Source organism: Schistocerca gregaria, chromosome 1, assembly GCF_023897955.1.
Source record: "Schistocerca gregaria isolate iqSchGreg1 chromosome 1, iqSchGreg1.2, whole genome shotgun sequence".
NCBI lineage: Eukaryota > Metazoa > Arthropoda > Insecta > Orthoptera > Acrididae > Schistocerca > Schistocerca gregaria.
Genome location: NC_064920.1, coordinates 765,104,307 through 765,130,798, shown reverse-complemented (window position 1 = coordinate 765,130,798; position 26,492 = coordinate 765,104,307). Strand labels below are relative to the sequence as shown.

General features: G+C 39.4%; 1 protein-coding gene across 11 annotated transcripts in view; it reads right to left on the bottom strand.

Annotated features, from left to right (window-relative positions):
- LOC126268066 (centrobin) overlaps positions 1–26,492 on the bottom strand; it is a 245,520-nt gene that overhangs the window by 114,675 nt on the left and 104,353 nt on the right. For all 11 annotated transcript variants that reach the window (XM_049973525.1, XM_049973550.1, XM_049973505.1 and 8 more), the window contains one exon: positions 15,595–15,828. In XM_049973525.1, coding sequence (XP_049829482.1) covers positions 15,595–15,828 — 234 coding nt within the window. The remainder of the gene's footprint in view (positions 1–15,594; positions 15,829–26,492) is intronic.

Sequence of the window (26,492 nt, the reverse complement as noted above, 5' to 3'; positions counted from 1 at the left end):
TGTTGTGAAATTTGATCGTAATTTATACTCTGTAAGGATCAGAAAGTGATTTATTTGATTACAATTCCATCTTTTCTACAAACTGAATCATGAATGTGTTCGACATGTTGTTGTAGTTTAGTCCATGTACTGGTTAGTGCAGATTTTTATGCTAGTATATCTTGTGCAAGCCTCTTCATCTCTGCATAACAACTGCAACCTACATCCATTTGAACTAACTGCATTCAAGCCTTGGTCTCCTCCTGTAATTTTTACATTCCATATTTCCTTCCATTATCTAACTGACTATTCCTTGATGACTCATGATGTGTTGTACAACTGATCCCTTCTCTTGGTCGACTATTGCCATAAATTTCTTTTTTTCTCCAAACTCGATTCAGTTGCTCCATGAACCTATCTAATCCTGAACTTCTTTTTTTTCCTTTTTTTTTCCTTCATAGTACATTTCAAAAGCTACTACTCTCTTCTCTGAAATGTTTCTCACCCAAGTTTCATGTCTGTAAAAGCCTACACTCCAGACAAATACTCCTCAACATTTAAATTCATACCTGATGTTAATAAATCTATGTTTCTCATATATGCTTTTCTTGAAATTGTCATCTAGCATTTTATATTCTTTCCACTTCTGCTACCATCAGTTACTTTTGCTGTCCACATATCAAAAGTCATCTACTTTAGGGGCTCATTTCCGACTGTTTCCCTCAAGATCACCTGATTTAATTCACCTAAATTCCATTACCTTTGTTTTACATTTATTGATGTCCATCTTATTGCCTCTTTTCAAGACAGTGTCAATTCCACTCAATTCTCTTCTAAGTATTTTATCAACTCTGACAGAATTATGATGCCATCAGTTTCAAAACTGTTACTACTTCCTGAATTTTTAATACCCTTTTCAAATTTATCCTTGGTTTCCCATGCAGCCTGCTCAGTGTACAGACTGAATAACATCAGTTATAGGCTAAAAATTTGTCTACCTACCTTCGCAACCACTGCTTCCCTTTTCATGTTCTTTGACTTTTATAGCTGCTGCCTGGTTTTCTACAAGTTGCAGATAACCTTTCGCTCCTTGTATTTTATCACTACTACCTTCAGCATTCAAAAATGTAAGTTAGTCAACACTGCTAAAAGCTTTCTCTAAATCTACAAATGCTAAATACAAAAGGTAAACCTTTCTTCAATTCATTTTTAAAGATATCTCTTAGGGTTAATAATGTCTCACATCTTCATCTTCATACATTTATCTGGAACCCAAATTGATCTTCTCCAAGGTTGCATTCTACCAGTTTTTACATTCTTCTGTAAATAATTTGTGTCAGTATTCTGAAACCATGGCTTATTAAACTAAGAGTTCACAGGAAAATAAATACCTGTCAGCATGCATCTGCTTTCCTTGTAACATCATCTTTAATTTCAAGGGCACTTCCCCTGTCACACACATCTTGCACACCAGGTGAGAGAGTTTTGTCATGGCTGGTTCTCCCGAAGTTCTCGATAATTCTGAGGGAATATCATCTAGTCCAGAGGCCTTGTGTCCACTTTGGCATTTCAGTTACCTGACAATTCTTCTCACAAGTATCATATCTCCCACTTCATCTTCAACTACCTAATTGTTTTCAAGTTCACTTTCCTTTGACAGCCCTTGTATATATCCCTTCCACCTTTCAACTTTCCCTTCTTCACATAATACTGGCTTACCCTCTGAGCTAATTTTCATACAGCCTACCTTTTCTTCAAATTTTCCTATAAATGGCACCTAAATTCCCACTAGTCACACACACTGCTAGAGCCTTGGATTTGGTCTATTTTTTTTTTTTTTTTATCTGTTGAGATTTTCCTCAATACAAAGGTTTTTTTTCCCCAACATAACAAATATCCAGAAATGATTACTACTGTTACATAAGATCTTAATTTATCTCCTCAGGAAATCCCTCCAGGTATTCCAATCTAGTATATCTTCTTCCTGTGTACCAAGTCTTCTCATTGTTAACTGTACATTTTGGAGCCAGGTGGTCATAAGGAGTCCTCTTCTCTTCTTTCCCTCCAGTTACCATCCCAAATCATTTTCCGGCTTCCTCCAGTTTCCTTACATGGTTGTATCATCGTAACTTCCTTCTATAGATCATGTCATGTATTCTTTCTCTTATTTCCATTCTCTCCATTATTTCACCTTTTTTAAATTTTCTCGTTTATAGAAATTCTTAGTACCAATTTATATATGACTCTTTTGGTTCACTTTATTACATTTCTGCTCCATAAGATTGAGTTGAGCATCCCAATGATCTTCCTTCCACTGCTAATTCTTCTATTAACTTCTACTTCTGATTTTCCCTCACTATCTAAAATGGATCCATGGATCCCCAATAGCAGAAAATGTTGACCGCCTTATTTACCTTTCCCTCTGTGGATTACTACTTGGCCTTGCCCCCCCGCCCCCCTCTTTTTTTTTTTTTTTGCGGCAACTAGAAATTTGCGGAGGTTGAGGCCTGATGGGTAACGGGAAGAGAGAATATTTTGAAGGGCAAGTTCCCATCTCCGGAGTTCTGATAGGCTGGCGTCAGTGGGAAGTATCCAGATAACCCGGACCGTGTAACACTGCGCCAAGATATGCTGGCCATGCACCAAGGCATGTTTAGCCACAGGGTGATCATCATTACCAACAAACACTGTCTGCCTGTGTCCATTCATGCGAATGGACAGTTTGTTGCTGGTCATTCCCACATAGAAGGCTTCACAGTGTAGGCATGTCAATTGGTAAATCACGTGGGTGCTTTCACACGTGGCTCTGCCTTTGATCATGTACACCTTCCGGGTTACAGGACTGGAGTAGGTGGTGGTGGGAGGGTGCATGGGACAGGTCTTACACTGGGGGGCAGTGTAAGACCTTCCCTACCTCTGGCTCCTTTTTTCTAAAAGGTGTTGGAGTCTGTCAAGTATAAGTGTTTAAATTTATTCATCAGTATGATTTTCCTTTTTCTACCTCTAGTACACTGGACACTAATTTTATATTTGTTACAAATTTGGTTTAATCAAAGGGGATCTGGAGTCCCACATTTGCTGCCTTTGTCTTACAGTCATTGATCTGTTCTGTGAGGCAGTTAATTGTCAAACCAAGCTTAATCTCACTTTAAACATCTTTGTTTCTTATTCCTTTACGTTACTGGCCAGTGAATTAATTGAGTACCCAGCAGTAATAAGGTTTCATATGCTTGCCTGACTCCTGTCCTGGTTTCAAAAGCATCTGATATCTACCCATAAATTTTGTTATGGCTGTCGTGTAGACTTGTTGGTTGTACTTACTGAGACTTCATTTTAAAGATTATACAAGTCTTGGATATGGTTCTTGTCAAAAGTAAGTTTTAACCTGTAGGTAGCTTTGTCCAGTTATCTTGATTTTTCCAGAAGTTCCATTTTTGGCAAGCATGCTGCCTTTGCCACAAAACCACATCACATTCGCAGGTCCAACACAGATGTTAATTTGGTTTTGTTAGTTTGGCTGCTTTGTTGGCTGTCTTGACTAGTGACTTGCAATTGCTCCCCATTTTCTGGCTCTTGGGACTCCAGTTTCTGGACAAACTCTTTGACACCTCTGAGCTGCTCTATGTTGAACCTGCTAATTTTTCTCTGTTGGGTATCACTGTGCTCCTTGGAAAACTCTTAACTTACATCTATGAGAGAAATTGATATGAATCGAGATTTGCACTTCTCAGAACTTCAGTATTTTGGACCCCCACTGCACTCTCTGTATGATAAAAACACGCTCCTCTTCGAACCCATCAGGGTTGGCTTCCATGGGCAACCAACATTTTTGTTTCCAGTGTGCTAATTTGAAGACAGTTGATTTCACAATTACATTGACTGCCTTTCTGTAAGTCCTTTCCAATTTGATTTGGTCTATGTTGAAGAGGAAAGGGACCCTCACAACCATCTGAACAGCATTTGGCAAAAACCTGGCATGCAAAGGTTCTGCACAGTGACATAGACTTGTTCACTAACTCAAAAATGAACTGCCAAAACTAAGTCCAACAATCAGAACAAGATGCTAACATCACAGGTGATAGCAGCCTATAAACAGTGTTCTCTATCAACCACATAGTACTTTGCCATATCAAACAGCGATTTAACGTATGGCATACAATATTTAACGCACAAGCCCAGCATTTGCTCTGTTTTCTGGAAATATATATCTAATCTATGCACAGTCTTAATTTATTTCACTTGCTGCCATTCCAGTGCAAAATTATTTTTACAACAGTGATCTTGGTTAGCTGTTCACATCTGAACATCATCTGCTACAGAGCTCTTTGGAACATTCACTGATGTTAGGATTCTGTTCACATTGCAGCAATCACCTCTGATCATTTCAGTTGAAATGCTACACTGTTGAATGAGTTAAAATAAAGAGGCTCCTATTAATAAACTGTATAATAAATTGAATGCTGTGCATGAGCAAGTTTGGTGGAAATGCACACTCACTATTTGGTTAAGAGATGCACAAATAAGTTCACAAAGAACTTTAGCTGACCAAATGTAATACAGTAAGAAGCAAACTCAATTATATTCAGTCCTGCTGATTTTGGAAGTTACCTAAGAGTAGAAGGATGCAAGAATTTGATGGCTGCTAATGCCAGTGATAGGAAATTTTGACACACAGACTGCCAAGTTATCAATGTGACATTTTGGATTATGTGATTCAGCAGGAGAAATTTTAAAGTGTGTAATATGCCACCATGATTATAATTTAGCTGACAATTTTAACACTCTACATTTATGATCAGCAGCTCACATCAAAAGTAACTGAAAAACAAGTTTGGCTTAAATGACACAACACAGTAACGTACTGTACATCTTTGACTTCAAAACAGATTAATGCAGAAACAAAAATGCAAGTATGAACAAATTTGTTATTGTGGAATGCCAACATTTATTACTGCCCAATCTGCTACAGAAAAATGATACCAGTCAGTTTGTTCAGTTATTCTGTAATTTTTCTCATGTTGTTTGTTCCCTAGCTGATGAACAAAGTCAAATTCCTGTCACTGGAGGTACATGTTTCCAGAGATTTTGTTTTTAGTTAAATAGCTTGGTATTCCGAAAGTAGACACCTATGACTGCTGCTTCTTCTACAACTTCTGAATCTTACTGTAAATAAAATGTCACAACAGGAAATTATTCAATATTGCTCTTAGCTATTTTACTGTGACAAGTAGTGTACAGCTAAGAAGAACTGATTACCTGAACTATAACAGTCATTAGCTTTGCATGTGTGTGCATCCAGTCCCAACAATTAGACAAGACAGCTTGGTGAAACTGATGAGGCAGTCAACATTTAGTGCAGTTAGGAATTTATTCAGTATGTCATCTGAAGATGAAATTAAATTACTATTAGTGGTACCTGTTGTGCCACATTCAGCCACAGATCAGGCACTAATTAGGGTAACAAGTGTTTTTTCAATTACATCTTGGTAATTTTACACTAATGTTCTGATAGCCTAAGAGGCATTGTCAGTGTGTAATTATCAGACACTAAATAAGGAAATTCAGTGTCAAAATCATACAATTCTCAGCAGTTATACTGCTGCAGCTACATAAAACAAATACTGGAGACTGGAACTTTCTATACAATACTTCCCTGCATCCCACATCATCCTGGACTTAACCTCTGATACTGTTGTGGCCAGCAGTCAGAAGAGTGGTTTGATGCAGTTGTATGTGCTAATCTACCTTGTGCAAAGTTCTCCACCTCAGAATAATTACTGCAACCTACATCCCTTTGAAGCTATTTACTTTACTTTTATTCATGCCTTGGTCACCCTCTACAATTCTCTCTCTCTCTCTCTCTCTCTCTCTCTCTCTCTCTCTCTCTCTCTCTCTCTCTCTCTCCCCCCCCCCCCCCCCCCCCCACATACACACACACACACACACACACTTCCATCCATTACCAAATTGATGACTATTCGGGATGCCTCGGGATTTGTCTTTTCAATCTCTTTTTATCTCTGATTTGATTCAGTACCTCCTCATCAGTTACTTGAGCTACCAATCTAATATCCAGCATTATTGTTAGCACCACATTTCAAAAGTTTCTCTTCTCTTACCATCCATGTTTCACTTCCATACAAGGCTACTCTCCAAACAAATACCTTCAGAAAACAGTTCCCAATGTTTAAACTGATATCAGCTGTTAGCAAATTCCTCTTTTTCAGATATACTTCTCTTGCTATAGCCAGTCTACATTTTATAACCTCTAGTTCAGTCATCTTCATTGATTAATAACAGCCAAACACATCTATTACTTTCAGCGTATCATTTTCTAATTACGTCCACCACCATCGTCGTCAGCATTGTCATCTTCAACAGTTTCCAGCCTCAGGCTGGGTCTGATTGGAATATAAGCCTCCTGTTTTCCCACCATCTTTCTGTGTTCCAGTCCTTGACTCTTTTTTTCAGTGCACTACTCCACTTCTTTCAGCCATCTATCCCTTGGCCTCTTGGTCATTTCCTCCACACCTCCACTTCATGTATTTTCTTGGGAATTCTCTTGTTTCCCATTCTCTTTTAGTGCCCATATCATCTTGGCCTTGATGTTTCTATCCTGTTCTTCAAGGGTTCGTCGTTCACTATTTCCCTTAGTTCTTCATTCTTCATTTTATCCCTCCCTGTTATTCCTATCTTACTTCTGAGGAACTTCATTTAACATGCCTGTCATCTGCTAATATCTTTTTTTCTTCATTAGCCATGTTTCAGATTCATAAGTCAGTATTGGGACATAGTAAGTTCATTATATTATTTCTTTGCTTTTCTGTGGGACGTCATTATTCCACACCAAGCTCCTACCACTTTGCAGGAATGCTTCTGCCTATCTGCCGCATTTGTTGTTCTCTTTCTTATTTCTTCAATTTTCCTCCACCAAACTTCTCAAGTATTTGACACTTTCCACCTTCTTCAGTTGTTCACAACCAATCCTTATTACACTAGCTGGTCTATCTTTCTTCCCCTAAGCATCGCCTCATTTAATCTGACTGCTTCCATTACTTTTGCTTCACTTCTACTGATGGTCTGATTCAAAGCCTTTTTTTTGTAATATTTCTTTTTATACTCATTGTTTTTTTTTTTTAAGTTTTTTCTCTCTCTCCCCCTCCCCCCCCTTCAGTTTTTCTACATCTCTTTTCCTCCTACTTATTAACAGCACTATTTACTTCTCTTCCTCTTAATTCAACTTTATCATTCTTTCTTTTGTCATCTCTGGGAAAGAGCTAGTACACTGGTTACCAGCACACAATTTTTTGCCTCCTACTGCCTCCCCCTTCATTTTTGTCTCGCCCCATCCTCCCTACAGGCAGGTCTCTCTCAACTTGACATCTGAGTGACCAGCCCTTCCTTTCTGGAAGAATCAACCCCTCCTTTCTCCCTGGGGAAGACATTACCAGTTGCAAAAACTATTTAAATAATCCTACTTATCTACTATCAGGATATTTTGGAATTCTGATTCCTAATGGTAAGCACTAGTCAAGCATTATATCTCCTTGAAATTTTTCAGTATTATTTCTTGTAGTTGTCATTCCTATCCCACATCAGTGGGGTAGCAGTAAGTAGCTAGTTGTGAATATCTAGGTTGCTGTTAGTTTTATTACTCTTGTCATCAGAAGTAAATTTCTGTGAACATCCACATTATTTCTGTGAACATCCATCACATCATTTCTTCTAGAGTAAGAAAGCAACTGCAATATTATCATACACAAGTAGTGTGATTCATGTAGTACTGCACAGATCATAATAGATACTCATTTCTCAAGTCACAAAAAAGTACCTTGTATAAAAAAGGTAAGAAGAAGCAGCCAAATCTGGAGTTGCACCTACAAATATCTCCATGAAACTTCCATTCACCTGTAGAGACTAGAGGTGAACATTTTTTTCTACATTACTATAATGCATAGTTTGATAATGAGAGCATATCCAACGGGCAGGATTCCCCCCCCCCCCCCCCTTTTTCCCCCCTTGGTGTAGGTATAGACTACTTGAGGTCCAATTTCACGCATTTCAGACACATCAGTAGTGCAGTGAACTAACTCTGGACTTGATTTCCACAAGTGAACTACTGCTCTCAGGTGAAACAGTGTTGGTTGCAAATGGATGTTTGTGATATCCCAGATCTGCAAACAGTTGTACGCTGTTATCAGAACTCAGAAGTTGTTGCCTTTAGAGCTACAGTTCTCTGATCTGAGTTTTCTTACAGTTTTCTCAATTTCTGTTACTATATCAACATGTCTTGTCATATTAAACAAAACAAGTAAAACACTATGGAGAATTAAATAAAATTACCGATGCTAGTTTAGGAAACATTCAACTGTTTCAAGTACTTTTTTCCACTTAACTAGAAACTTGTCCTTTCTGGCTGTTTCGGTTGTACCTATAACCTACTAAACCATGGAACAAATTCGTAATTCAATAAATTCCTTTAAGATACTCAAAATATCTGCATAGTCCTTTTAATACAGTGGAATAAATGTTTCACAATTTCCTAGTCCTCAAAGTCAAAGAGTGACTTACAGTTTGACAGCTGAATGGAATCTTGCAGTCATGGGTTGGAGAACCAAGAATTTACTGCACAATTGTCTGCTTCAAATAATTAGTAGGTAGAATGTGAAAGTCCTTTTCATGTATTGTTTCCTAAAATCCTACATAACAATAGCATTGAGTAAAATTTCATTTCGTAAACACCAATATTGCAAATCTCAATTTGTACACTCCTGGAAATGGAAAAAAGAACACATTGACACCGGTGTGTCAGACCCACCATACTTGCTCCGGACACTGCGAGAGGGCTGTACAAGCAATGATCACACGCACGGCACAGCGGACACACCAGGAACCGCGGTGTTGGCCGTCGAATGGCGCTAGCTGCGCAGCATTTGTGCACCGCCGCCGTCAGTGTCAGCCAGTTTGCCGTGGCATACAGAGCTCCATCGCAGTCTTTAACACTGGTAGCATGCCGCGACAGCGTGGACGTGAACCGTATGTGCAGTTGACGGACTTTAAGCGAGGGCGTATAGTGGGCATGCGGGAGGCCGGGTGGACGTACCGCCGAATTGCTCAACACGTGGGGTGTGAGGTCTCCACAGTACATCGATGTTGTCGCCAATGGTCGGCAGAAGGTGCACGTGCCCGTCGACCTGGGACCGGACCGCAGCGACGCACGGATGCACGCCAAGACCGTAGGATCCTGCGCAGTGCCGTAGGGGACCACACCGCCACTTCCCAGCAAATTAGGGACACTGTTGCTCCTGGGGTATCGGCGAAGACAATTCGCAACCATCTCCATGAAGCTGGGCTACGGTCCCGCACACCGTTAGGCTGTCTTCCGCTCACGCCCCAACATCGTGCAGCCCGCCTCCAGTGGTGTCGCGACAGGCGTGAATGGAGGGACGAATGGAGACGTGCCGTCTCCAGCGATGAGAGTCGCTTCTGCCTTGGTGCCAATGATGGTCATATGCGTGTTTGGCGCCGTGCAGGTGAGCGCCACAATCAGGACTGCATACGACCGAGGCACACAGGGCCAACACCCGGCATCATGGTGTGGGGAGCGATCTCCTACACTGGCCGTACACCTCTGGTGATCGTCGAGGGGACACTGAATAGTGCACGGTACATCCAAACCGTCATCGAACCCATCGTTCTACCATTCCTAGACCGGCAAGGGAACTTGCTGTTCCAACAGGACAATGCACGCCCGCATGTATCCTGTGCCACCCAACGTGCTCTAGAAGGTGTAAGTCAACTACCGTGGCCAGCAAGATCTCTGGATCTGTCCCGCATTGAGCATGTTTGGGACTGGATGAAGCGTCGTCTCACGCGGTCTGCACGTCCAGCACGAACGCTGGTCCAACTGAGGCGCCAGGTGGAAATGGCATGGCAAGCCGTTCCACAGGACTACATCCAGCATCTCTACGATCGTCTCCATGGGAGAATAGCAGCCTGCATTGCTTCGAAAGGTGGATATACACTGTACTAGTGCCGACATTGTGCATGCTCTGTTGCCTGTGTCTATGTGCCTGTGGTTCTGTCAGTGTGATCATGTGATGTATCTGACCCCAGGAATGTGTCAATAAAGTTTCCCCTTCCTGGGACAATGAATTCACGGTGTTCTTATTTCAATTTCCAGGAGTGTAGAAGGTGTTGGGAATGAGGATGAGAAGCGAGAACAGAAATGTGTATATGAGTACAAATAAAAAAGCAAAGGCTCTATAGATCTGGAAATTTGCCTTCAGTCCACATTTCTTTATAAAAGAATGAAGAAATTTTTCTCACAAATTTTGGTTAAGGTGTTTCTGCATACCATAATTGCACAAATCTGGCACAGGAGAAGAATGGTGAGCTGTAAAAGTGTGCTATCCAGTTGCAACATTGAGAAGGGAAAGGTACGGAGCAGGCTGTTCCAGCTTGAGTGTTCACCTAAGGGAAGCCAGTTGCCACTGGTAGCAGCAGGCAAACGGCTGGTGCACAGGCGTTCAGGCTGCAGCCTGTGTGTTCATGCTGCCCCAACTGAGCACCCACAGGTACGAGTAGTGAAATGGATCGTGCATGCACAGAGCAATTCTACCTGGCACGTAGCCTATGCTCACTGTCCCTGCTTGCAGCTGAGCTGACAGATACTAGCAGAAGTTCGTGGCACATGAGGCAGCGTTGGAAAACTCTGGTGTAGACTACTTCACTGTAGTGCACCTGGAACCCTTCTTGTTCTCTTTAATGGTTCGCAAGGGGTTTTTTCCTGACTAACCAAAAGATGGCAAGGTTCTGTGTACAGTTGTCTTAAATCTTCACAGCAGTGCCTGCCTGTCACTTGCAGCAACTGACACCCCTCTAAAGGAAATGGTGATCTGAAGATTCCAGTATGGATGGAACCTGTAAGAGTAGATGGCATTAGTATTGTGATCTGCCCCATCTCGAATATGTCTTGGCATTCCAAAGCAAACAGTTTACCCAAAAACTCGAAAATGATCACTTCAGTGAAGGTCATCTACTAACTCCCCATGAGCAGACTGTGACCCTGAAGTACAAACTACATTACGAAGGCATACATTTTCTGAACAAAATTTGCCTTTAATTACTCAATTCCTTGGGTAAGCAAACTTATGGTCTCAAGCACCACAACATCCGCTGAACTCCCCAAATAGGAGAAATGGTGTGAAGTGCTGGTTGACCAGCTTTATTGTCACCTCGCTACTCCTGCAGCAATAAATAAATTGAGTATGTTACAAAGAGAGGCACTTGCAATTGTATTTCAACTGCCTGTAGGGTGTGTGTTGTTGTTGTTGTTGTTGTTGTTGTTGTTGAACAGTACCACAGAAATTTTTGTTGTCTGTTTAAGGTTGTCATTTCCACATAACACAGAGTTTGGCAGAATACAACAATGAAGGGAACAGTTTTACTTGAGATATTGGTGCTGGTTACCAGCAGTTTTTATGAAAACTTCCACACATAAATAGGGAAATGAAAGAGAGACCATTTTAAATTATAGCTGGCATTGTAAACGATATTTCATTGTGAAGTTAATAAAAATTAAAGAGATAATTGGCTATTAATGTTGTTATGATATGCTTCAGTAGTAGTCTCCATATCAATCACAGAAAGCATGAAAGTTGTGTAAACTGTGACTGGACACAGAATACTGAGAAATAAAGAACTTTCAAGGTCTTCTTCAGATGAATGTTGAATATAATGAAAAAGAAAATCAATTACTTAGTTTTATAGTGTTTGTTTATTTGTATTGGAAAGTACAATGAAAAGCATATTATTCCGCAGGCATCAAAGAGGACTGGAAAAATAAGGAACTGAATGAATAGTGAAAATTACTCTCTTTACTACATAACAATTACAAAATTTTATGTTGAAAACTGAAAGTAAATTTGAAGAACTAAATTTATTAAAGATTACATGGTAGTCTTGCATATCAATCTGTTCTTTTCAGCTGAACTACTCCAAGTTCTACAAGATGGAAACTATTACCTACTATGCCTCCTTAGCTATCCAACTGGGCATCACAGGCATTCATCAGCCATCAGCTAACAGGGGTGTATGTCAACAACCCTCCACATGAACTTGTAATTGCACCAAATAAACAATAGAGACCACACAATTGTCAAAAGCATCAGTTACATTACCTTATCATATTTGATGGGACACATGCTCTACTAATGCATTATATAGCTATGAGCACTGGAATGTCTATGTCCAGTCTGTCTCATTCTAACACACAAAGAGAAACTTTTGAAACTTGAAGAAAAATACTGCACACCTTGGGCTGGATATATAGAGTGTCGTACACAATCAAACAGGCTGGTGTATGTTTATAGTTGGCATTGTGCATATGTTCTACACAAATTAAGTGAAATCACCATCTTCTCAATTCCAAGAATGTCTCATGTGAGTAACTGTCTCTCATTATACAATATACAGATTGTTTTGAAACATTACTATACTTCACAGTAATTCCTGGACGTTACATAATTTGTAATCAATAGGATGTATATCTCCAAGCAAACTTCAAAATTTATATTAAAAACTTTGTATGTGATATTTCATACTTTTCACAGCCATGAAAATAATGTGTTTTGCTACTCACTTGTTATGCTTTTTTCTTGTTTATCATTCAGGTAAAGCCTCTCAACAAACAAAACTTTAATTAAGCTCATGGGAAACATGGGTACCACCATACGGAGTTGTGTGTGTGTGTGTGTGTGTGTGTGTGTGTGTGTGTGTGTGTGTGTGTGTGTGTGAGAGAGAGAGAGAGAGAGAGAGAGAGAGAGCGAGAGAGAGAGAGAGAGATATCTATTGCTGACAAAGGCCTTAATGGCTGAAAGTTTTAATTGAAAGAGTCTTTTTGTTGTGCCTCTCCGCTATATGGCGAGGGGCAACTTTCCTTTTCATAATATTAGTACCAACATACTGGTTTTTTAAACTCATTATCACAATTTTTTTGTCAGTGAAAGTGTAATACTGATCAAAAAAGAAGACAGTTTTTCATCTTTTATTTATAAAATGTGTGTAAATCAGTTTTAAATATTGTCACAGAAGAAGCTGAGTTGCACAGTCACTGTAGTGTAGTGGTTATGATACTAGGTAGTTGCTTGGAGAGTTGTTAGTTTAAAACTCAACTGAACTGTAAAATTTAAATTTCTATATGCACTTTGAGTACATTCGAGAAGTATCCACAAATACTAGATGTGCAAGTGTGGAATAAACTTTCGTTAAGTGAAGTTAGTGTTCGTCATTCATCTAACTACATCTTCTACTACGTGACAAGACGAAAGGGTTAATAAAACAGTGGGTCACAGTTGTAACTAAGATTGTGATTACAAGCCAGCTTTGTATCCCTAATGGGGGGAAGGGGTTGTTTATTGACCATTTCTGGATTCATCATGGGCTCTACGAACAACATCCTTGAATGCTGTGTATCTCAAATACAGACAGTTGCATGTCTAAAGCTCATTATTTCTATAAATTTCTTTTTAATTTAATTTCCATAGTAAGCGACATCTACCGATAGCCATCTGATTGTCATGTACACTGAAGAGCCAAGGAAACTGGCACGCCTGCCTATTATTGTGTAGGGCCGCTGCTAGCACGCAGAAGTGCCGCAACACGGCGTGGCATGGACTCAACTAATGTCTAAGTAGTGCTGGAAGGAATTGACACCATGAATCCTGCAAGGTTGTCCATAAATCCATAAGAGTACGAATTGCTGAAAATCTCTTCTGAACAGCACATTGCAAGGCATCCCAGATATGCTCAATAATGTTCATGTCTGGAGAGTTTGGTAGCCATCGGAAGTGTTTAAACTCAGAACAGTGTTCCTGGAGCCACTCTGTAGCAATTCTGGATGTGTGTGGGTGTCTCACTGTCCTGCTGGAATTACCCAAGTCTGTCAGAATACGAAATGGACATGAATGGGCGCAGGCAACCAGACAGAATGCTTACATACATGTCACCTGCCACAGTCGTGTCTAGATGTATCAGGGGTCCCATGTCACTCCAACTGCACATTGCACACACCACACATCATTAGAGAGCCTCTACCACTTTGAACAGTCCCCTGCTGACATGCATGGCCCATGGATTCATAAGGTTGTCTCCATACCCGTACATGTCCATCAGTTCGATACAATTTAAAACAAGACTTGTCTGACCAAGCAACAAGTTTCCAGTCATCAACAGTCCAATGTCGGTCTTGACAGGCTCAGGCGAGGCGTAAAGCTTTGTGTCGTGCAGTCATCAAGGATATACGAGAGGGCCATCGGCTCTGAAAGCCCATATCAATGGTGTTTCGTTGAATGGTACACACACTGACACTTCTTGATGGCCCAGCAAAGAAATCTGCTGCAATTTGCAGAAAGGTTACACTTCTGTCACACTGAAGGATTCTCTTTAGTCATTATTTGTCCCATTCTTGCAAGATCTTTTTCCGGCCACAGCAATGTCAGGGGATATGAAGTTTTACTGGATTTCTGAAATTCACGCTACACTTGTTAAATGGTCATATAGGAAAATTCCCACTTCATTGCTACCTCAGAGATGCTGTGTCCCATCGATCATGCGCCAACTATAACACCACGTTCAGTCATTTAAATCTTGATAAACTGCCTTTGTAGCAGCAGTAACTGATCTAAGAATTGTGTCAGATACTTGTCGTCTTATATAGGCATTGCCAACTGCAGCACCGTATTCTGCCTGTTACATATCTATGTATTTGAATATGCAGGCCTATACCAGTTTCTTTGGCGCATCTGTGTATGTGCCCAAATCCCAGTAAGTGGTTTGGGGTACCCACTTCACATCTTTTAGTTCTGTCTTACACACCTTCTAGAGTCTCAACATATCAAGAATGGTGTGCTTATACTGGTATAGCCCTCTCTATTACACAGCCCACATTTGATATTCCAGCAGAATAATGTCTGGACCAACTTTAATTTCATTACTAAAAACTTTTGCCTCAATAGTGGTCTTTGCTTGACCTACTTATTCTCCTGATACATTAATTACTGAATGTGAGTAGAACTTGCTTTCCAGAGACTACGGTCTTCGCAACATCAATGAGTACTGGCCTTATCAGGTCCAAAGCCTCTTCCCTATAATATCGCCTCACATGCAAGTTCATCCTAGTGTGCTGGAATTTTCATTCACAACTAAATTTCTCATCACATGGCATGTAAACTATTTAAATAAAGGCAGTAGCCATTTTACTTCATTTGCCCTTGATCAGTTATTTTCTTCAACTCCAATGTTCATAAATAAAAGTGTGATATGACTTTTAAGTTGCCCAAACTGCAAGTTAGTAGAGATGTCCTCTCTCACTGTATATAAGCTACTATCTTTCTCCACTTCATTTCCACATACCCATGCTATATACCCAATTTTCGAATGAAATGTTCATGAGTTTTTCACAACAATTTTCTCAGTCTCCCCCCACCCCCCCTACTTTGCCAAATAATTACACTACATACTTAAATATTGGCTTAAATATTTATCATACAGCTAAAATTTTCTTAAGTAAAACAAAAAGCCCCTCTTCATGAATAAAAAAAGTTTTTTTTTTACCTTTGTTATGGCTGTTTCAACATCAGATACACGTTTCAACAACTGGTCCCTTTCAGCAGTAATAGAAGCAATTTCATTGTTCAGATTTAGCATCTTTGCTTCACTGAGAGCCACCGTAGCCTCTGTACTGCTCTTTGCTTTGACCAATTCACATTCCATTTCAGAGCATCTAGTCTGATAACCCTGTGCTAGTTCCAGAGCTCTTGAAAGTTCTCTCTCCACAGACTTCACTTTCTGTAAGAGACAAAATGTATAACAGTAATAGTAATAATAATAATAAAAATAAAAATAATAATAATAATAAGCAAACAAATAAATATAGTATATAAAGGTAGTTGAAATACCACAATGGAAACATTTGTTGAAAATAACTACAAACTATCCAGAGGCAAAGTGTTTTAATCAGAAATAATAGAAATTTAAGGTATTGGCACTACAGCAGAATAATGACTTGACATTTCAGAAAGGGTTGTACTTAGAAATCAAGCCTATCACTGTCACTAAAGAAGCAGAAAAGGTGCATATGCAAAATAAATGTCATCTGCAAACAGTTGTAATCAGCTGGAGAGGCACCTGCATCACATTGAAGGAAATGATGAGATTCCTACTTTTTAGGAGGCGAAAAAATTCTTTTTTCACTTGCTAAAATGAAGAGGAAAATTGGGAAATCATAAATAACATTAAAAAATTTTTTTAGTATCATGATTTTCCTCTTATTAAGGTTGAAGCCCATTTTTGTGTCCCTTCTTGACAACAACTACATTTGATTTTGGACAGTTTACACACTTTTCTAGACAGATATGTAGGGCTGAAGTTGTAGCAGTATCTGTGGCAATTTTTGTAGCAAATATGTAAACATCCTTTTAAACAATGGAAACTCCATGTACAAATCATAACATGTAGGCTTCCAGGGCCGGTGTCTTCATTAATTAAAACCTCCAGGCTAAGAGGCCGTGGTTGAACAGTAAAAATTCTTCCTCTTGACATTTTGTTGCCAACTGTGGGCAACATCTACCGACATGAGCCAACGACTGGCTGCTAGGCCGTGGAGGTCCCTTTTACATAGAACGCATGGAGGGCACCACAACTTGTCACATGTTGTCGACAGTGAAACTATCTTTGATTAATGTCATTACTCTCGATCAAAGGTAATCGACTGTCAGCAGTTAGATAAGATATGGTGGTCGACTTTGTAGCAAAGATATGACAACCGATTACCTTTGATCAAGAGTAATGGCGTTAGTCAGAGATAGTTTCACTGTAAACTGCATGTGACGTGTGGTGGCACCCTTTACGCGCCCTATATAAACAAGACTTTCACAGTCTAGTAGCCAGTCGTTGACTCACCTCGGAAGATGTTGCCCACAGTTGGCAACGAAACATCACGAGGAAGAATTTCTGCTGTTCAACCACAGCCTCTTAGCCTGAAGGAGTTATTTAATGAACCACTTAGGAATAACAACAATGTAGGAAAATACAGATTGCTACTTACCGTAAAGGAGATGCATTAAGTTGCAGACACGCACACTTAAAAGACATTCACACAAAGCTTTCAGCTACAACCTTCATCAGCAGAAGAGAAACAGAGACACACACAGCAGCCATACAACAAACAAAGAAGCACTCCTCATGCACACATGACCACCAACTCCAGCAGCTGAGGCCAGAATGCTAGGACTGAACTGCCAGAGTTGCGTTTATGTGCGTGTGGAGTGCTTGGTTGTGTGTATGAATGATATGTGTTTCTCTGTTTCTCTTTTGCTGATGAAGGCTGCAGGTGAAATCTTTGTATGAGTGTCTTGTTACTGTTCCTGTCTGGAACTTAACATGTCTTGTTTATGGTAATAACAAATTAGAGGCTACTGGCATTTTCTGTGATCTGTCAAAGGCCTTCATGTGGATTACAGCATTCTCTTAAGTAAATTAGATTGTTATGGTGTTGCTGGCTCACAGTGCTGCAAATGGTTTAAGTCTTACCTAACTACCAGGAAAAAAAGGGTGTGTTATGAAACGCCTGTGGAGAAAGCATTCAGTCTTCATCTTATTGGAAATAAATTACATGTGGTGTTACTCAAGGTTCCATCTTAGGTCCATTGCTTTTTCTTGTGTACATTAATGACGTCTCGTCTGTTAACATTGACGTATGCTAAGTCTGTTTTATAATTGCGTAGGCTTTCGCAGCCAGAGTCAGTTGACATAAAAGTTTTCTGGGTATGATACCGCGTCATAATGTATAAAACTACTGCTCCTGGAGAAAAACCAACATTTCGGCCGCTGCAACCATGGCCGAAACATTGATTTTTGTCCAGCAGCAACAGTTTTATACATCATGATGCAGTGCCACACCCAGAAAACTTTTATGCCGACTAAGTTTGTTTTGTTTGCACAGGATACAACACTGCAATAAATAGCAAGTGAAGTACAGATGGCTGTTAATCAAATTATCACTGACATTAATAAGTGATTTAAAGCTAATTCACTGTCATTAAACTCTGAAAAGACCCACTATATGCAGTTCAGAACCTGTAAGAGATTTCCTTTCAGCACATACATAGCATATGAAGATGTGCAGATCGAAGAGGCTGACAGTATTTAATTTCTGGTATTACAACTCAATAATAAACTCAGTTGGGAACAGTATAGTACAGAATTTCTGAAGTACCTAAACAAGTCTGTATTTGCAATGTGATTTATGTCAAATGTAGGAGATATAAATACATATATTAAAAAAACCTGTGTACTTTGCTTACTTTCATTCCATTATGCCATACAGGATCATATTCTGCGATAACTCATCAAACCGAGCAAAAGTTTTTTGAGTGCAAAAGTGTATCATAATACTCATTTGTGGTGTAAATTCAAGAACATTATGCAGAAACCTGATCAAGGAACTGCGAATTCTAAACACTGCTTCTCAGTGTATTTATACCTTAATGAAATATGTCGCAAATAATACGTCTATTTCCAAACATTTGTTCAATACGTAGTACCAGTACTCAACAATGGAAAACTCAGGATAGATAACGACAATATTACGAAAAGGATAGTTGTTATTTACCATATGGTGGAGATGCTGAGCCACAAATAGGTGCAACAAAATGACTTGTCAGAAAGTAAGCTTCCAGCCAACAAGACCTTCATCGGAAATCCCCTTCATCGGAAATCCCCAGGAGAGATCACGTTAATACCTTGCAATACTGCCTCTGGCCTTCATAATGGCCCCATTTTGGCAAGAAACAGTGTTCACAAGTTGATTCAGGTATGCCACAGCCAGCTCATGCCAATCATTAATGAATAGATCCCATCAAGTTACTAAATTGTGAAATTGTTGATTGCTACATTTCATCTACTTTTCCTAATACTCCAAACATTTTCTTTGTGATTAAGTTAAGGTTATTCAGAAGGACAGGCATTTTGCACTAAGAAGTACAGGTGTTTGTCAATACATGAAAGTATGCAGACAGTCCTTGCGAACACAGCTATTGTAAGCTTGGTAGACACGAACCCCTGCAGCATACTCATCAATGAAGATGTAGAACGGGCCAACACTCTGTTACCGAGAACGTCAAAATAAATATTCTAGTTCATCTTTGTGATAACCTGAATGAATTGGCTGACCCACTTCATGGTGCAAAAAGTATCTCCAGAACCCCACAGAACGACCTGCAGGATTAAAATACCCTTCGCACAATGCAGGTTAAACGCCTCATACAGCTATCTGTACACTAGACACCTTGCATCATTTGATAAGAGACAAAATGGTGACTCATGGCATCACACTATGTTTCTCTGCTGATCAGTTGTTTGGGACACTGAAGATGTGCACCTTTATGTGCCGCTATGGGCGATGGACTTTTGTGAGGAACCTAACTCTAGATGTCCAGTGCTTGCATTCCCTCAGAAACTTGTTTAGATCGAACCGAATTCCTCAACAGTAGGTTCGAAACCAATTGTCATTGACGAGGTGTGATACTCATCTCCAGTTCCAGTCAGCTAGGGTTTTTTTTATGGCCACTGTTCTTAAGCTGTGCTACGTGGCTGCAAGTACACTATCATCATATGTATTTTGATCAGTCCACATTGACACATCAACAAATTTGTCAACTTCATTCATGAAGTGTGCATGGGCACGTTCAAATACAATAGTTTCTTTCTGCTATTCTGTCAAGTCTCTATGTTTACCCATCTTACTGCACAGATACCACACCACTTCACTGCCACAACTTATGTCAGTGGCAGAAGATCACGTGACCAACTGGTAGAAGTCGTACATCATTTATGGTGCTACAAAGGTAGCTGCATGACTAATATTTTATCTGGCAAGCTGATCAATGCCTTAAATTATATAACAATTTGCATCGGTTGGACTTGACAGAAGTGCAAAAATGTAATACAACTCACATCCTGACAATGCTGCGACATGAGATTAGATTAAATTACATTAGTACTTGTTCCATAGATCATGAATATGACACTTCGTAATGATGAGGTTTACAGCATCCATGTACATTTATTTTTATGAAACGTAATTGTGTTACTGCAAGAAAATGGATTACATCATGTACTTCATGGGACCAGGCATTGCAAGTGCCATCACAAAATCTGAAGCTGTAACTGACAATCCTTACATTCAGTAAAGTATTGCTAAATTATGACAAAAACTGATAAATGAGGCATAATCATGGTGAAGGATACAGAAATCCTCTTTATAATATTTTAAGAATATTTAACAGTCTTTAATCAAAAAACTCACCACATAGCAGATATGTTGAGTTGTAGATGGACACAGCAAAAGAACTGTCAAATAAAGTAAGCTTTCAGCCAAAAAGTCCTTCATCGGGATTTCATGTGCATGTGCTTGTCGCCTAGTTCGGATGAGGCCCTTTTTGGCCAAAAGTTTACTTTCTCGACAGTCTTTCTGTTGTGCTCATCTGTGATTAAACATTTCCGCTGTATGGAGAGTAGTAATCTATCCTTCTCATATTACTGATTTTTTTCCAGCCTGGATTTTCCATTGTTTAATCAAAAACGTTTTTGTTTGATGACTGCCATCTATAAAATCATCCTCAAACGTTTCTTTAAAAAAGTGCAAATTTAGCAGTGAAACTATTATAATAGCACACAACAGTACTGAGAAAATTATTTATATAATTTATATGAAAATCACAGAGGTAACATACCTTTGATTGCAAACTATTATATGAACATAAAAGAAACTCTGTAGCCAAGATAAGTACAGCGAAAAGACATAAAAACATAGTCAATATGCACTATAAACATTAGCATGATTTGTCCATGTGTACCACTGCAGCTACACAACCAACCCCCACAGTTATATGGTTCGGTAGCCTACTATCCCCCCATCCATTAAGGAGGTTATGGTTTGGAGCTGTAGGCGTTAGGTTCAAAGATATGGAAGTCAAAGAGAACATCACACCAAAGGGCTTCTTGTGGGAAGTCAGTGAAGCAGCAGGGAATTGAATGCCAAGACTGACCAGAATGTTCCTTCTAGAATGTTATATAATCTTTCAAAAGGTACCAGAATTTACTAGAATCTCCAGAATGTTCCAAGATTTTCTTGAACATTCTGTTATTCTGTTGTGGGGATACATTCCAGCACAGAAAGGTATACATAGGTGATGGCGAGATTTGTCTGTAATGTTCTTGAGTTTTTAGGAATATTCTTGAATATTAACGAACAATTTCAAATATTCTACAATCAGGGTGCATTTGCAGACAAGGAAAAACAAAATTTCTGTGTTTCTCGGTTAACAATACACATTTTCCTGGGTGAAAATACACTATCTCCATGTTAAGTGACAGTCTTCCCTCTCAACTGCAAAACTTGTCAATCCTTTGAATTGTAAACATTTTATGCATCGGCATAAAACTTCCCGGCACTTTAGGAAAAAAAAAAAACAGCAAAAAAATAACATGTCTTGGGAAGATCTTTGATGCGCAGCAACATTTGCACTGCATATTTTTGTATTACGAAGTGTAACTACAAATTCCATCACATACAGCATGTTAGTTTCCATAGCACTGAAATCGAGATTGCAATGTGCTTCTGTCAAACTCTTGTCATGTTATCTGAAAAGCAAATGACAGCAGATATTCAGAGTATAGGGCACGTAATAGTCAGCCAATAGCAATATCACTGTTAAGCAGCACAAGCACACAAATAGAAAAAGTTTACGGTTTAAATTAATAGACATATAACATAGCTACAACAAAAGCTAAGCTATTTGAGATATTATCAAACACAAATGCACCAGTAAAATTTTAAATGATGACATGTTCAGTTTTGAATGATAGTCAAATGCTCTGAGATTGAAGAAATTCATTGCACATTCTCACACTTAACATAATTTATCTTGCGTAAAAGGAAATTTACTTTGAAAGTAACACTTCTCAAACCACAATTTGCAATATTCACCCACGACCTGTTAGCAATAGGTTCGTTTCAGCAGTTGCCAGTTGCTAGAAGAAGACAGGTGTTATTTCGCATCTACAGTTATGATGATGTAGGAAGCTTAACGTAAAGAAGATATGTTAAGTTGCAGACAAGCACAATTAAAAGACACTTATATAAAGAGAGAGAATGTCGTGCGTGCGTGTGTGTGTGTGTGTGTGTGTGTGTGTGTGTGTGTGTGTGTTTACTGATGAAGGCTGTGGCCAAAAGCTATATGTGGATGTCTTTTAATCGTGCCTGTCTGTGTCTTCTTTGCCATAAGTAGCAATCTGTTCTTTCCAACATTGTTGACATTGCTAAGTGGAGTTTCCATTGTTTGAAAATATTATCAGATTTCCTGGTTGTCCCAGGACATTTACACCCTGAAAATATTCTTGAATGCCCTGGAGCAAAATTTTTCTCTATATCTTCAACCAGCATTTGAAGCTGTATATTCAGACTCATCACGTATCCACAGAACAAGCAGATGTCATTGAAGGAAAAGAAACTCTTGAAAAGACACTCAACATACAATGGATAATCAGGAAATCACAAGAGTTTGGTGTTCCTCTTCTCATCTTCTTCCTTGACTATAGGAAAGCCTTTGACTGTGTTGTCTGAGAACAGTTGTGGCAGCTGCTAGCAGACCTTGGTGTCCCACCACACTTCACAGCAGTAATCAGAAGTCCATACAAAAATCACCTTGCAGTTGTGAAGACAAGTGCTGGCATGTCTGATTTCTTCAATATATCAAAAGGTGTCAAATTTGGTTGTGTTCTCTCTCCTCGGCTGTACATTTCATTAGGAATGCTCTTGATGGATGGACTAAGGATATCTCAACTGACAGAAGAACTGTTAACATTCTGAGCCCCAAACAAAAGTAAAGGATTTAAGTCTATCATATGGATTAGGCATCAATCTTAGTAAGTCCGAACTCACGATTATTGATCCACAAGCACAAGTTCAACTCACAGGTTTATTAATGGAACTAGAAGTAATATTTTTTTCATCTATTTTGGATCAACCACCAGTGACACAGAAAAGAGCGAAGATGAGATAAGAAGACGGATTGTGCTAGGACAAGTGACTATGAAGCAGCTCACCAAGATTTGGCAGAACAGGGTGATGACAAACACTGCAAAAGTCCAGCTTGTTGAAACACTCGTGTTTCCTGTCTTCATCTATGGTTGTGAAATATGGACCATTAAGGCCATTTACAAGCAGCATATTGATGCATTTGAGCTATGGTGCTGGCACAAGATGCTATGCATAAAATGGATCAAAAGGAAAATGATTCTGTCCATTACTGAGCAACTGAATATCTCCAGGCGCCTTTCTTCACATGTCAGTCAAAAAAATTCTCCATTTCTTTGACCATATAATATGACAAAAAAAGAGGAAAACAAGCATTAATCACAGAATGGAAGATTGAGGGCAAAACACTGAGGGGAGAACAGTGAGCAGGTAGATCAAATCACAAAGATCTCTGGTCTACTTCTTTAGCAGGTTCATGAGGTTCAGGAGGTCACAGCACTCCGCAATCAAGCACACCTTGTGGTGGTGGTGGTGGTGGTGGTGGTGGTGGTGATGACAATCGATGATGATCAAAATTATCGCAGAGTAGTATTCTACAACTTTTCAGAGATTCTTGATTACTTTAGAATGTTCTCGGTGTTCCGTAAGGAAATGGAAAAGTGAATGACTGAAAAATATTTCAAAATTAGGTTACTGTTGAACACTTAAGTGGGTTTATGAGCACAGAAGAGTACTTTTCAGCATTTAAGAGTTTTTGACTGTGAAATTCTAACATTTTTATGACTTTTTTGAATGTTCAGTTTTACGACGTTTTTGAGTAATTATATAAAGAAACTTCCACATGGGAAAAATATATTAAAAACAAAAATTCCAAGACTTACCAAGCGGGAAAGCGCCGGCAGACAGGCACAATGAACAAAACACACAAACACACACACAGAATTACTAGCTTTCGCAACCGATGGTTGCTTCTTCAGTAAAGAGGGAAGGAGAGGGAAAGACGAAAGGATGTGGGTTTTAAGGGAGAGGGTAAGGAGTCATTCCAATCCCGGGAGCGGAAAGACTTACCTTAGGGGGAAAAAAGAACAGGTGTACACCCACACACACACACACACACGCACACACACACACACACACACACACACACACACACACACACACACACACACACACACATCCATCCGCACATACACAGACACAAGCAGACATATTTAAAGGCAAAGAGTAAGGGCAGAGATGTCAGTCGAGGCGGAAGTACAGAGGCAAAGAAGCCTACTACAGTAGTACAAGTTTATATGCCAACTAGCTCTGCAGATGATGAAGAAATTGATGAAATGTATGATGAGATAAAAGAAATTATTCAGGTAGTGAAGGGAGGCGAAAATTTAATAGTCATGGGTGACTGGAATTCGTCAGTAGGAAAAGGGAGAGAAGGAAACATAGTAGGTGATTATGGATTGGGGCTAAGAAATGAAAGAGGAAGCCGTCTGGTAGAATTTTGCACAGAGCATAACTTAATCATAGCTAACACTTGGTTCAAGAATCATAAAAGAGGGTTGCATACATGGAAGAATCCTGGAGATACTAAAAGGTATCAGATAGATTATATAATGGTAAGACAGAGATTTAGGAATCAGGTTTTAAATTGTAGGACATTTCCAGGGGCAGATGTGGACTCTGACCACAATCTATTGGTTATGACCTGTAGGTTAAAACTGAAGAAACTGCAAAAAGGTGGGAATTTAAGGACATGGGATCTGGATAAGCTGAAAGAACCAGAGGTTGTACAGAGTTTCAAGGAGAGCATAAGGAAACAATAGACAGCAATGGAGGAAAGAAACACAGTAGAAGAAGAATGGGTAGCTCTGAGGGATGAAGTAGTGAAGGCAGCAGAGGATAAAGTAGGTAAAAAGACGAGGGCTGCTAGAAATCCTTGGGTAACAGAAGAAATATTGAATTTAATTGATGAAAGGAGAAAATATAAAAATGCAGTAAATGAAGCAGGCAAAAAAGAATACAAATGTCTCAAAAAAGAGATCGACAGGAAGTGCAAAATGGCTAAGCAGGGATGGCTAGAAAACAAATGTAAGGTTGTAGAGGCTTATCTCACGAGGGGTCAGATAGATACTGCCTACAGGAAAATTAAAGAGACCTTTGAGAGAAGAGAACCACATGTATGAATATCAAGAGCTCAGATGGCAACCCAGTTCTAAGCAAAGAAGGGAAGGCAGAAAGGTGGAAGGAGTATATAGAAGGTTTATACAAGGGCGATGTACTTGAGGACAATATTAATGAAATGGAAGAGGATGTAGATGAAGACAAAATGGGAGGTAAGATACTGCGTGAAGAGTTTGACAGAGCACTGAAAGACCTGAGTCGAAACAAGGTCCCCTGAGTAGACAACATTCCATTACAACTACTGACGGCCTTGGGAGAGCCAGTCATGACAAAACTCTACCAGCTGGTGAGCAAGATGTACGAGACAGGTGAAATACCCTCAGATTTCAAGAAAAATATAATAATTCCAATCCCAAAGAAAGCAGGTGCTGACAGATGTGAAAATTACCGAACTATCAGTTTAATAAGTCACAGCTGCAAAATACTAACGCAAATTCTTTACAGACGAATGGAAAAACTGGTAGATGCGGACCTCGGGGAGGATCAGTTTGGATTCCGTAGAAATGTTGGAACACGTGAGGCAATACTGACCTTACGACTTATCTTAGAAGAAAGATTAAGAAACGGAAAACCTACGTTTCTAGCATTTGTAGACTTGGGGAAAGCTTTTGACAATGTTGACTGGAATACTCTCTTTTCAATTCTAAAGTTGGCAGGGGTAAAATACAGGGAGCGAAAGGCTATTTACAATTTGAACAGAAACCAGATGGCAGTTATTAGAGTCGAGGGGCATGAAAGGGAAGCAGTGGTTGGGAAGGGAGTGAGACAGGGTTGTAGCATCTCCCCGATGTTATTCAATCTGTATATTGAGCAAGCAGTAAAGGAAACAAAAGAAAAATTTGGAGTAGGTATTAAAATTCATGGAGAAGAAATAAAAACTTTGAGATTCGCCGATGACATTGTAATTCTGTCAGAGACAGCAAAGGACTTGGAATTGCAGTTGAACGGAATGGACAGTGTCTTGAAAGGAGGATATAAGATGAACATCAACAAAAGCAAAACGAGTATAATGGAATGTAGTCAAATTAAATCGGGTGATGCTGAGGGAATTAGATTCGGAAATGAGACACTTAAAGTAGTAAAGGAGTTTTGCTATTTAGGAAGTAAAATAACTGATGATGGTCGAAGCAGAGAGGATATAAAATGTAGACTGGCAATGTCAAGGAAAGAGTTTCTGAAGAAGAGAAAGTTGTTAACATCGAATATAGATTTATGTATCAGGAAGTCGTTTCTG